The following is a 14,358-nucleotide window of genomic DNA, read 5'->3' as shown; positions in this document are numbered from 1 at the left end:
TGTTTCAGTCACTACCAAGCTCTTATTATATGAAATGTTAAAGGGACTTATCTAAGAAAAAGAAGAAGATCAAAAATACGAACAGTAACATGACAGCAAGCACAACTGTCAACAACCGAACCTAAAAAAAAAAAAACAACTACCTATGCAAACCACCAGAACAGGAACAGATTCACAGAAATAGAGATCACATGGAGGGTTATCAGCTGGGAGGGGGAGAGAGAGAATGGGGGGAAAGGTACAGGGAATAAGTAGCATAAACGGTAGGTACAAAATAGACAGGGGAGGTTAAGAATAGTATGGGAAATGGAGGAGCCAAAGAACTTGTATGTATGACCCATGGACAAGAACTAAGGGGGGGAATGATGGTGTGTGGGGGGGGTACAGAGTGGAAGGGAATAAAGGGGAGAAAAACACAGAACAACTGTAATGGCTTAATCAATTAAGTATATTTTTAAACAGCTTTGTATATACAAAAGAAGATTCAGTATATTTTAATAAAAGAAATTTTCTGAGAAAAGTGTTTAAATCTCAGAAATTTTCTGAGAAAAAGTGTTCAGAAAAGTGTTTCTGAAAAGAGAACCATCATAGAAACTCAAGTAATACAGATTGTTACCCCATGCCTCTTCTTTTTCCCTCATGCCAGTATTCAAGCCTAGCAAATTCAACTAGCCCTACTTCCAAATACATTCCAACTGTCTCCTTTCTCACCATGTTTACTGTTATCACCACAGTCCACTGGGAGTTTAGGGAAGAGGTCCATTTGAGATATATTTTTAAGAAACTTCAGTGTGTGGATGGATTTAAAGTCATGAGTCCAAATTTGATCACCCAGGGAATGGATATAAAGAGAGATGACAACCAAGTACTAAGCGTTAGTGTTGGGGTACTCCAGCAGTAAGAGGTGAGGGAGACAAGGATGTACCAATCACAGAGGAGATCAAGGGGAAATAGCCAGTGAGGTAGGAATAAAACCAAAAAGCTAAATTGTCCTAGAAGGTGTATGGATTGAATGACTGAGGTGGAATAGAGGAAAAGTTTGGAGATGAGGAGTTCCTAAAAAGCAGAGAGGCCAGGCAGGACAGGCTATTGGGTGAATCATCCCTGTGGATTTTCAAATTCTGTAGAAAGGTTAGAGTTAGGATGAAGAGGAAGATTTTGAGCAGCCAGAGATGGTCTATAAACTAAAGTGACATCTTTATTGTGTTGTTTTCTTTGTTTACACTTTCTTTATTGTTTTAATGTGATAAAATACCCAACAAAATTTACCATCTTAACCAATTTTAAGTGTACAGTTCAGCGGCATTAAGTACATTCACACTGGTGTGTAGCCATCACCTCCATCCATCACCAAAATTCATCTTTCATCTTCAACCGAGACTCCGTGTCCCTACCCACTGATCCGTGTTCTCCATTCCCTTCCTCAAGTCCCTGGTCACCACCAGTCTACTTTCTGACTCGATTAATTTAACTTCTGTGCGTACTGCATACAAGTGGAATCACATAGTAATTGTCCTCTTATGACTCACTTATTTGATATGGCATAATGTTCTCAAGGTTTATACATGTCGTAGCTTGTGACAGAATTTTCTGAATAATATTTCATTGTGTGTATACTCCATATTTTTGTTATCTACTCATCCATCATTGGATACTTGGGTTGCATGTATCTTTTGGCTATTTTGAATAATGCTGCTATGAACATGGGTGAACAGGTGTATATTTGAGCCCCTGCTTTCAATTTTTTGAGTTTGTACCCAGATATGGAATTGTTGGGTTATATGCTAATTCGGTGTTTAATATTTAAGCAGCCATCATACTGTTTTCTATTGCAGGTGCATTAGTTTACATTTCCATCAGCAGTGCACAAGAGTTCCAGTTTCTTCATATTCTCACCAAGACTAGTTTTCTGTTGGGTTTTTTTATAATAGTGATTTGTATGGATATGAAGTAGTATGTCACTGTGGTTTTGATTTGTATTTCCCTAATGATTGTTGATATTGAGCATCTATTCATGTCCGTATTGGCCATTTGTATACCTTCTTTGGAGACATGTCTGCAAGACCATTGCTGGTTTTTCAACTGGATTGTTCAGTGGGGTTTGCTATTGAATTGTAGGAGTCCTTTGTATGTTCTTGGTACTGATTTCTTACTGGACATATGATTTGCAGGTGTTTTGTCTGTCCATGGATTGCCTTTCCACTCTGGTGTACTGCCCTCTGATGTACTTTTGTTGCTTGTGCTTTTAATGTCATATCCAAGATATCATTGACCAATCCAGTGTCAGAAAGCTTTTCTCCTAAAAGTTTCATAGTTTTTACCTCTTATGTTTAAATCTTTGACCCATTTTGACCTAGTTTTTGGTATACTATGTGGTAAGAGTCCACCTTCATTCTTTTGCTTGTGTTGTTTCTTTGAATCAAGAATGAAAGCCAAAACCTTCTGTCTATAAAAATAAATTTCATTTCTTTACCTAATAAGTACACGGATATCATTGCCTTGTTATGTATGGGTAAAAACTGATTTTGATTAAGAGGGGTTAGTAAGTAATATTGATAATTTGGGATCTCTGAATTAGATTACAAGAAAATGTTTATTTTACTCTTTTCTCCTTAGAGCCAAGATTCTGGGTCTGATAACCGTATAAACACAGTCAGTCTCAAGGAAGCATTGGAAAGGTTCGATCACAGCCCAACCCCTTCTGCTTCCTCCCGGAGTTCAAGAAAATCATCTCACACCGCAATCTCAGACCCTTCCTGTGAGTACTCCAGCTTGACAGCAGACTCCTTTAAAGAGAGTGTTTCTCAATCATGTTACTAGTATCAGCATTTTTAATCAAATGCTACTTTAAAATAAGTTTTGCATTTTTGAAATGTATTTAACTTTTCAGTAAGAGGCACATTGCTCACATTTAGCAAAGAATTAAGTTTATGAAGTAGCCTATAAAATATATAGGTAATAATGTTGATATTGTTTTTTTAGTCATCTATCAAAAAGAAAACAAAACTTTATTTCTTTTATTTATTTTACTGGTAGAGTGAGTAAGTGTTCTTGAACTTTAAAACAAGTGTTCTTGTTTTTGAAAGATTTTTTAAAGAGTGTTGTCTTTATAAAGACTTGCATAATTGTCATTAAGTTAGTAACTTTTTTTAAATTCTCAGGGCATTAAAATTATATGTACTAGTAAGGAGGAGAGAGATTGTGATGAACTATTCAACATATGGGTAGAACATTAAAGATTAAACATAGAATTTCTGAAATCATAGGGGAAAAAACTTTCCTTACTACAGCTGTTTTCTTTTTTAACAACTGTTTCATTTTATTGTGGTAAGAACACTTAGAATGAGGTCTGCCCTCTTAATTTAAGTGCACGTTACTGTTGACTGCAGGTACAATGTGGCACCGCAAGTGGAATTACTGGATTGTGTATGGTAGTTCTGTTTTTAATTTTTTGCAAAACCTACGTGCTGTTTTCCACAGTGGTGGCTCCATTTTGTATCCCTACTAACAGTGTACAAGAGTTCCAGTTCCTTCACATTCTTGCAAACACTTGTTTTCTTTTTTTTTTTTTTGGTTTTTTTTTTGATAATAGCCATCCTGGCAGGTGTGAGGTGATATCTTAATGTGTTTTTGATTTGCATTTCACTGATGACTGGTGGTGATAAGCATTTATTCATACATCAATTCAGTTGGTTGTTTGCATGTCATTAAGAGAAATATGTGTGCAAATTTTTAGGCCATTTTTTCAGTTGAATTACTAGTTGTTTTTTTCTATTGAGTTGTAGAAGTTGTAATCAGTAATATATTTGAAGTTTTTCTATTTCAAACCTTTCTTTGTCTTTAAAAAAGAAGTAATGAAATTGTCTTACTGTTGTAGACTTCACTTTTATCGATTCAATTTAGAAAAAGACTCAAACTTTATTTATATTCACTGAAATGCATTTTAAGATTCACTTTTGAAAACTTCATTTTGTGAAATATTAATACTGTCCTGTTTTTGTTGACTAATTTCAGCAACACCAACAAAGATCCCAACAGATACCAGCACTCCTCCCAGACAGCACTTACCAGCTCATGACAAGATGGCACAAAGGAGGTCATCATTTAGTAGTCAGGTAAGCTCTTTGTTAGTGGTCTGCGGAATAAAGATTTATTAAAGGGGAAAAATCATCTAAATCTTTAGAAATTTATTGATTCATTGTCCCTTTCTATAAAATTCAAATAGTTGGTGTATGACATTCAGGCTCTTTCTTTTTTTGTAAAGTAGGTTTCAAACATATTAATACTATAATTATTTTTCAAGTAAAGTGTTAGATTTTATTTTTAAGTTATGAGAAGCTGATAATTTAGATCTATTCTATGCCTGAGTTTAAATATGAGTGATTTTCAGTTATGTCCAGTCAGCTTTTATTGAGAGCCCATGCAAGGTAATGTGGCAGATGCCTTGGAAGATAAAATCATAAATAGGGAACATTGTAGATGGGGAGACATCCCTGTACTGACCTAAAAAAGTGTGAGGCAAATTATAATTGCTATAAAGGTACCATGGTGATATTTCTGGTAGAAGCACTCATGTATGGGAATGATCATCACTCCAGTGTTGTTTTTTATTTTGCTTCTAGTCAATAAATTCCCAGTCTATTGGTCAATCATTAACACAGCCAGTGATGTCTCAAGCCACAAATTTACCAGTTCCACAAGGCATGTCCCAGGTATTTTTGTTTGTTTGTTTCAGTTGAGTATTTTGAAATGATAAATTGTTTTTAAGCTAATACAGATTTTAAAAAGAATACTCTTACATATACAGTAAGTCTCACCTGTGGGCATTTAGAATATCTGGGGATATTTTTGATTGTCATTATTTTGGGGGTACCACTTGCCTTTAGTTTAGCAGGTAAGCGCCAAGGATGCTAATTCTTTCAGGATGCATGACAGTTTTGTACCACAGAGAATTGCCCTGCTTAATATGCTGTAATACCTTTATTGAGAAACACTACAGGCAGAAAGATGTTAAAGATGAAGTATAGCTGTTCACTTTATTCTTCCTATGTATATTGGAATAATCAAGTAATTTTATTCATGTATTTATTCACTTGTTTATATATAGAACATTTATTGAATTTCTTGGATGTATCAGATATTGCAGGTGCTAGCAGTACAAAATATATAATATCTACACTAAAAGACTTTATTACAGTGACAGAACTATATAGTTTAAGCTTAAGGTACAGAGGCTGTTAGGTGTGCACATTAAATGGACACTTAATTCAGTCTGAGGAAGTAAAGGAAAACTTTCTGGAGGAATTTTTGCTTGAGTCCTGAAGGATGCCTAAATACAGAAATTAGCAAGACAAGGAGAAGTATTGCAAAACTGATAAATTACTTTTGATTACAAATTCCCAACTTGTAATTTATGATGGTGCACTCATTCGGTGCCTCAAACACATTAAAAATACTCCCGATGCCCTGACTGGTGTGGCTCAGCGGGTTGGACATTGTCCCGCAAAGCAGAAGTTCACCAGTTTGACCACCTGTCAGGGCACAGGCCTGGGTTGCAGGCCAGATCCCCACTGGGGCATGTGAGAGGCAGTTTCTCTCCCTCTCCCTTTTCTTTTCTTCACCTCTCTCTAAAAATAAATAAATAAAGTTTTTAAAAAAACACTACTGAGTAGTAGTAAAAATAACCCAAAATTTTCTTACTGTTTTGTTTGACATTAAATATACCTTGACTTAAAAGTATCTAAATTGTAAATAATGATAGTTAACAATCAGTGACAACAATATTTTTCTAAAAATACCTTTGTCTTATATAATTATTTAAACTATACATATGATACTTGTTCAAATATATTGACAATGCAATAAATCTTCTAAACATCATAATTTTGACTTTTAGCAATATATGCTCATGTAAGGTGTTTGTAATAGCACTAGTATTAAATAGTGTGTGCAATTGTAGCCGTTTTTATCAGCATTGAGTCCTTAAATGCTTTTTATTCTGAAGGTTAACAGAATCTTTATGTAAAAACTTAGACATATTTTCAATGTTTAGTTTATTAATCTCAAGATACTAAATAAGCATTTAGTATTTTTAAAGGATATTTTTGTGAAATAAAGAATATTTGTTATATCAAAAATGTTATGGATTCAAATCTTACATTTTTGTTCAGTGATAAAGACAAACACATTGTGTCTTAGTTCTATGGTTTTATTTATTCTCCCTTCTGTTTGTTTCTATTATTTGTACCTAATAGAAGCTTTTTCTTTAGTGGCAGCAATGTAATTATCAAAGTATAAATAACTTTACTTAGGGTAAAATATTTGCATGACATGTAACATTTCAAATAATATTTAAAAAAGGAATGAGCAAGTTGAATTTGTAATATTTTCTCATACCTATGTAATCTAATATAAGATACATCTGGTTACTATCAATTTCAAAAGTCATAATTGAATACTTTAAAAAGTGATACTCAGTATCCTCAGTACGATCTTCTGAAGTAGAGGGAAAACTTTGAGAGGCATATCTCACTTCTAGATGCAGTTCCTCTAGAAGACTTTTTTAAGACTAAGATTTCCAATAAAGCGAAATTCTTCCTGCTCTTATACTGTATCCTGTGCTCAATATTCATGAAAAAAAATTAAATGAGTGTAATGAAAATAAGTGTAGATTTAAGTAGTGAATCCCCAAATGTGGCTAAATTTCAAGCAATGGTAAATAGAAGCTGCGTATGACTCAGGTGAAACATAAAGAAGTAACATTGGAAGTTCTGTTAATAGAATAACTTTTTTTGTTCACATATGTATTTACACATTTATAATTGCTTAGTCTTTAAAAGCTTATGTTTTGTACTTACCTGGGAACAGTTTTAGTTGAAAATATGAGAAAAGTATTATGGTTGGTTATCTGTTGGATTTTTGTAAGTTTCTAATGAATGATGCACACAAAGAGGACATTCTAAGGATATCAGAATTTGATGTAACTCTAGGTGCAGGCTACTTTTTTAATTGTTAAAGGGTAGAAATGAAATTAAGTAACATGTTCTAGCAAGTAATAGAGCCACTACATGAGCTCTTGCCTTTCAATGCCACTGTGTACTTTTTAATCAGTTAAGATGCAATCATAAGTCAGAAATTTGAGGATGGGTAATATAAAAAATTGTCAAGTGGTAACAGAGATTAACTGCTAAATTCTAGAGACTATAGGGATAAAAGATACAGAAAGCAGCTCTAACCATAGTGAAAGGGAAAGGACCCAAGGAAGGAACAACCTAGAAGACTCTCCCAGACCACTTAAACTTCTCTTCCAGGCCAGGCCAAGATTCAGATCCCACTGGGGGAGATGTGGCTATAGCCACTGGATGGTAGAGAAGTTCACTGAGGTGCCACAGATTAGGACTGGAGAACAGGAAACCACCTGCTGGGGTGCCAGTAGAATTTGCTGGGGAGCAGCAGACCACTTGGATCCTAGTGAGACTTGCTGGAGAACCACCTGCTGGGGTGCTGATGAGACTCACTAGGAAGCTACTTACTGACAGAAGAGGAAGAAGGAAAAGCACCAGAACCAGAAAGATAAGCACCTCTTTTTGTAGTATCCCTCCAGCATAATCAACTGGCATAAGTAATTCATGCCTGCTGGCAAAGGAGAAGTATTTGTAGAGTCCAGTTCTAGTATGACAAAGATGAGCAAAGATGGGTGAAGTAGCAGAGAGGTAATACATTGATAACTGGCATCACATTCTCAGCTCATGATGTACTGCTTACTTTTCACATTGCACAATTAAGAGGAATAGGTGATCCTAAAATATCTTACACTTTTTCCATACATGGTACTTCAGTTTCAGTTTTCAGCACAATTAGGAGCCATGCAGCATCTGAAAGACCAATTGGAGCAACGGACACGAATGATAGAGGCAAATATTCATCGGCAACAAGAAGAACTAAGGAAAATTCAAGAACAACTTCAGATGGTACATGGTCAAGGGCTGCAGGTAAGATATTACTATATTTGATTTAAACAAAGCATGCCATTTACATTTTAATTTCTTAGGGGAATTGTTCTTAATTAAAAATGATATGTAAGACAGGCTTCTGGTCAAGATGGAGGAATACGTAAATGCTGTATTTGCATCCTCCCATGACCACGTCAAAATTACAGCTCAACTACAAAACAGCCAGTGTTGAAAACCACCTGAAATCCAGCTGAATAGAAGTCCCATAACTAAGGTGATACAGTAGAAGCCACACTGAGACTGGCAGGAGGGGCAGAGATGCAAAAGGGGCTGGTACCACACCCACATGTGACAGTTGAGAATGTGCAGGGATATCTCAGCTGCAGAGGTCCTCCCTGAGGAACAAGGAGTCCCAGCCCCATTATAGGTCCCACACCCAGGGTTTCACTGTCAGGAATAGAAGTTCCTGTAACTTCAGACTGTGAAGACCAGTAGAGATTGTGGCTGAGTGCAGCAGAGGGCTTCTCAAGTCCCAGAGTTTTCTCTTATGGGGCCTGCACACGGACTTAACTGGTCTCACTTCCTCTGAGCTTCAGTGCTGGAGCAGCAGCTTGAAAAGTGCTAGAGACATATAGGAACCGAAATGTCTGGCTTCAGGGCGAGGGCTGGAAGGGCAGCTTTTTCCCAGGCAGAAGTACTGGCAGAAGCCATTATTCTTTTGCTGAGCTCTCATCTGCAAGCACAGGCAGGTGTCACATTTTGAGCCTCCATCAACCTCTCTATCACTGTTCCCCCACTGCAACCCTGGTAATTCTGAGACCCAGTCCCACCCAAGCTGTTTCCAGTGGGTTTTTATATAAATGGCCTGTTTTGCTATGTGCTGCGAATTTTTCCTAAAATCTTGGTTCACAAACCCCAAACAAGCAGCATCTGGCTTTGGCATGCCCCATTCCTCTTGCTAAGCAGCCCCAGTGGCATCTGGCTTCAGTTGGCAGCTTCAGGTAACCTAGGAGGCTGTACCACTGGGCCACACAGGACACCTCCTCCATAAGGCCACTCTACCAAAACTGGAGTATTTAGCATCTCTACCTGACACATATAAACAAACACAGGGAGGCAGCCAGAATGAGGAGACAAAGGAACATGTTCCAAATGAAAGACAAGAACAAAACTCAAAAAAAAGAGCTAAACAAAATGGAGATAAGCAATATACTAGTTGCAGAGAGTTAGAAACACTGCTTGTAAGAATGCTTGATCTCAGAGAGAACTTCAACAGACTGGAAATACGAAAATGAAGATAGAGAACATAAGAACCAATCAGAAATGAAGAATGCAATGACTGAAGTGAACTTTGGAGGGAATCAACAGTAGATTACATGAATCAGAGGATCGAATCAGTGATCTGGAAGGTAGGTAGTAGAAAATATTCAATCAGAACAGCAAAAAGAAAAATCAAGAAAATGAGGATAGTTTAAGGGGTCTCTGGGACAATACCAAGTGTACCAACATCCATATAATAGGCATAACAGAAGGAAAAGAGAGAGAACAAGGAATTAAAAACCAATTTGGAAAAATAATGACAGAAAACTTTCCTAATCTAGTAAAGGAAATAGACATACAAGCCCAGGAAGTGCATAGAGTCTGGAACAAAACTCAATGAGGCCTGCACCAAACATCATAATTAAAATGCCAAAGATTAAAGACAGAGAGAATCTTAAAAGCCTCAAAAGGAAAGAAGTTATCTACAAAAGAGCTCCCATAAGACTGTCAAGTGATTTCTCAGCAGAATCTTTGCAGGTCAGAGGGACTGGCATGATGTATGCAAAGTGATGAAAAGCAGGGGCCTGCAACCAGGCTTACTCTACCCAGCAAAGCTGTCATTTGGAATCTAAGGACAGATAAAAAGCTTCCCAGATGGGAGAGAGCTAAATTTAGGAGTCTATGCAAAACATAAAATCAGTATTACAAAAAATGTTACAGGGACTTAAGAGGAAGGAAATAAAGATATAAAATATGAATAATAAGATGACAATAACTACATATCTATCAACAGTTACTTTAAATATAAATATATAGGGTGTCTAACTGGGTAAGAAAACAAGATCCTTACATATGCTGTCTACAAGAGACCCTCTTCAGATCAAAAGACACAGACTGAAAGTAAAGGGATGGAAAAAGATATTTCATGAAAATGGAAGTGGGAAAAAAAAAGCTGGGGTAGCAATTCTTATACCAAACAAGATAGATTTTAAAACAAAGGCTATAACAAGAGACAAAGAAGAACCCATCAGTTCCATTTCTGGGTATTATCTGATGAAACCCAAAACACTAATTCGGAAAGAGATCATCATCTGTTCACTGCAGCATTGTTTACAATAACCAATATATGGAAGCAACCTAAGTGTTTGTCCATAGGTAAATGGGTAAAGAATAGTGTATATCTGTAATGGAATATGACTCCATCATAAAAAAAGAATGAAAACTTATCTGCAAAAATGTGGATGAACTTACAGTGTTGTGCTCAGTGAAATAAGTTAGAGAAAAACAAATGCCATGTGGTTTTACTTATGTGGAACCTAAACAGACAAAACAGAAACAAACTTATAGATACAGAGAACATTTTGATGGTTTCCAGATGGAAGGGGAGTTTGAGAGAATGGGTGGAAAAGGTGAAGGTATTAAGAAGTACAAATTGGTAGTTACAAAATAGGCATAGGGATGTGAAGTTTAGCATAGGGAATATAGTCAGTTATCTTGTAATAACTGTATGGTGTCAGATGGGTACTAGATTTATTGGGGTGATCACTTTGTGCATTATATGAATGTGTAATCACTGTGTTGTACACTGGGAACTAATAGAATACTGTGTGTCAACTGTAATTGAAAATTGTATTTTAAATATGACATGCAAGAGATACATTTCATCAGTTATTAGTTAAATAAACACTTCATTGGTTACCTCCTCAGTATGATTGCATTTACAGTCCCTAAAGATGATTTATTCTATCCACATTGTTTCTCCAGATTAGAGTCATCTTTGAGCAGTTCAGTTCTTAGTAAACTTGAATCCATAATGTAAAAATGATGTTTTACATAAACTTTTAGGTACATGTTGGTACAGAATTAATGAATTAATGAATTAATTATCTCTTTTTACATTACTTTGGTACAGAACTTATAATAAATCATTAATCTTTATTTTAATTAAATACCAGTGGGTATACTTTCATAGTCTTATTTTGTCAACCATTCTAAAGTGATGTCTGTCAGAGACTAGGACTTGGGTATAAGGAAACTTGAAGTGAAAACTACTTTGATCTAATGCTGTAAATTATAAATAAGTGATGCAAAGCTCCCAGGCCAACAGTTGGAAATATGGTGTGGTCAGGATGGAGGAATGATGATGAAGTATGTTTTACTGAGTATTTATTTCTTATTGTTCATTCAAAATATCTTAGATTTGTTTCTTGCTTTTTAAACTTAAATTTGTAGTTTGTTTTTGCTTCTTTTTTAAATTTATTTTTGTTTTTAATCTACAAAGCTCATTTTAATGTAATTTTATGTTTAAAGATGTTTTTACAACAATCAAACGCTGGGTTGAATTTTGGTTCTGTTCAACTTTCTTCTGGAAATTCATCTAACATCCAGCAACTTGCACCTATAAATATGCAAAACCAGGTTGTTCAAACTAACCAGATTCAAAGTGGAATGAATACTGGACACATCGGCACAGCTCAGCACATGATACCACAGCAGACTATACAGAGTGCACCAAGTCAGGTAATGTTTTGACTACAACGGGGTATGTATGGGGTGTTCAGTGATTGAAATGCGTATTACTGCTGAAACAGAAATATAGCTCTATCTTGAACAATACCATATTTAAAAATTAATAGTAATAATTAGAAAGTATAGTACTATAATCATTATTAAAATATTTTGTGCAGAAGTATTGTGAAACTGTTGAATGTTAAATACTTTCATTATTTTCACATGTAAAAACTTTTGCAATTTTTAAAAAATGAACATACAGGCTACTTCTGTAGATTAAAACGGTTTAACTTGCAAAAGAGGCTGATCAGGAAACATGTTATCATAAGTAAAGAATAAATTGTTGGGGCAGTGATGGTTTAATTAATATTCCAGGAAATTTTGGTGATTGGTGTGTATATATGTGACTATAAATCCCAGGTCTTCAAATGAAATACATAAAAGTGACTAATGTTGGTCACTTTGGGCATTAGATAGGAAATCTTTATGTTTATTTTATATTATCCCTGTTCAGTTAAGATCATGCTCCTTTTCTAAAATCATTTACCTTGCAGCAAGATATTGAAGACTAATTTTTAATTACTACAAGTCATTTTCTCCCAGAGTAATGGGTCCTGCCACTTCTTTTTCTGTCATGTCAACTATTGTTAGAATGATGTAGAAGCATACTTCCTAATGTAAAGATTTTCAGTTAATCTGTCATTAAAATCTCCTCTTTTCCAGCAGAGTCAACAGAATGTACTGAGTGGGCACAGTCAACAGACATCTCTTCCTAGTCAGACGCAGAGCACTCTTACAGCACCACTGTACAACACTATGGTGATTTCGCAGCCGGCGGCCGGAAGCATGGTCCAGATCCCGTCCAGTATGCCACAGAACAGCACCCAGAGTGCTGCAGTAACTACATTCACTCAGGACAGACAGATAAGGTAGTTATTGTATTTCAGTAGTCATCCTGAAGTTGTAAATTAATTGATTAAGAAAACAATTTAATTTTTAAAAACATGATTTTAGTTTGTTACTCCAGCCAGTAGTCTTGAATTTGAAATAAAAATGCAGAATGTATTCATTGTTTAAGGACTTTATAATAAAAAGATAGCTACAGATTTTGTTTCCTTCCTCAAAATATGTTACCAAATATTGTAAAATTGAAATTCTGCAACACGCTGTTATATGAATTTTATGACAGGCTTTTATATCACTGTGAAACCTTTATTATTTTAATACAGATATGCATTTTCATATACTAACAATGGTTAGGGTGTACAGTACTGAATTTGATGTATATTATAGAATAAAAGTAGCATGCCTGTCTTGAGTTCGTTCAGTATTGTACTAAGTGACCATAACATCTCATTTAATTCCTCTTTTTTTTTCTTTTTAATGTGTTAGGGTCTTTTATTTCTCAGATAAGAAAAAAGTTAGTTTTTAGTGATTTGGCCAAGGACCTATAGCTAGTTAAGGGAGTGAGGGGGGGTTCTGAATCTGAGCCTCAGTGTCTGATTTCAAAGCTCATATTCTTAAACATATACTACACTACACTTATGTGGGCCATGAGGCATTTGTGATTTCTTTTAGTAGGTATAGCTGACTTAGAAACAAAGTTTTTGAAGAAATGCCATTTTCTTATAATGGGAAGCTTTTTACTTAGGATTTCTGTACTCTTAAAACTTCTATTTTATATACACTTTATTTGTCACCTATTTTACTGCAATGCAAGTAGGCTGCTGCTTTTATAATACAACTTTGCTGTTGTATTAGTCCATGTAATAGATTATGTTAAAATCCTATTAATAATTTCCAGAGTAAAGCTCCAGGAAGAACTCATTGCTTCTTTTTTGGAACTCAGTTCCTTCAAGGTAAAAAGCTCAGTTTTTAGCTCTGACATTCTGAAAGGAAGTATTATGAATGTGCCCCATAGTAATGCAGAAGACTAGTTTTGGAGCCTGAGGAAAAAAGCCCATTAAATTAGAATGCTGATGTGCATTTTGGAGGACACGATTTATCAACTATTTGTAACCATCTGCTTTTGAGGGGGAAAAACTGATTTTAGCAAACGTTTGTGTGCCTTCTGAGATGAGAATGGCACGTACTTGTCCCAAGAGAAAGATCAACCTAGTAAAGCCATAGAAAGGTACACAAATCAATATTATTTGGTATCATAAATACTTCGTAGGTCTTTAGAAGGGAGGAAGTGAGCAGCTTTATGGGTTGAAGCAAGGAGGTGGAAGAGAAGAGTGTGCCTGGAGAAAGTTGGAGGAAATACCTGCTGTGAGTATTAAAGAGCTTGGCTTTGGTCTGTGGCAGGAAGTCTGGTGAGGGTATTCTAGGCAGAGGGAGCAGCATACACAAAGCCACAGAAGTGAGAGTTAAGCAGAAATAGGTTGAAAAATGTCTTTTGGTTCCAGAGATGGATGAAGTAGTCTCATCACATTTTAGCAGTCAGCAGTTGGGCAATTCAGATACTAATTCCTTTTACAATTACAGAGAAATCAGCACACAGCACTTTTGTGACTAAACCACTTTATAAATGTTACTTGTTTCTTTGTTTTTTTAATACATAAATTTAAATTTGTATGTGTATTTTTTGCATTAAATAACACATTTGGTCCTGAAGCATATAAAATCTAGTATT

The 14,358-nt window shown here is 35.5% G+C and overlaps 1 protein-coding gene across 13 annotated transcripts in view; it reads left to right on the top strand.

Annotated features, from left to right (window-relative positions):
• CLOCK (clock circadian regulator) overlaps positions 1-14,358 on the top strand; it is a 117,529-nt gene that overhangs the window by 90,576 nt on the left and 12,595 nt on the right. For 9 of the 13 annotated variants that reach the window (XM_036020733.1, XM_036020721.1, XM_036020724.1 and 6 more), the window contains 6 exons: positions 2,617-2,758; positions 4,015-4,115; positions 4,623-4,712; positions 7,839-7,991; positions 11,523-11,732; positions 12,447-12,652. In XM_036020733.1, the coding sequence (XP_035876626.1) occupies positions 2,617-2,758; positions 4,015-4,115; positions 4,623-4,712; positions 7,839-7,991; positions 11,523-11,732; positions 12,447-12,652 (902 nt within the window). The remainder of the gene's footprint in view (positions 1-2,616; positions 2,759-4,014; positions 4,116-4,622; positions 4,713-7,838; positions 7,992-11,522; positions 11,733-12,446; positions 12,653-14,358) is intronic. The other 4 variants (XM_036020752.1, XM_028508134.2, XM_028508136.2 and 1 more) reach the window with 2 other exon arrangements.

The sequence above is a fragment of the Phyllostomus discolor genome, chromosome 1, assembly GCF_004126475.2.
Source record: "Phyllostomus discolor isolate MPI-MPIP mPhyDis1 chromosome 1, mPhyDis1.pri.v3, whole genome shotgun sequence".
NCBI lineage: Eukaryota > Metazoa > Chordata > Mammalia > Chiroptera > Phyllostomidae > Phyllostomus > Phyllostomus discolor.
The sequence above is the reverse complement of the archived record's forward strand: the minus strand, read 5'-3'. Positions and strand labels throughout refer to the sequence as shown.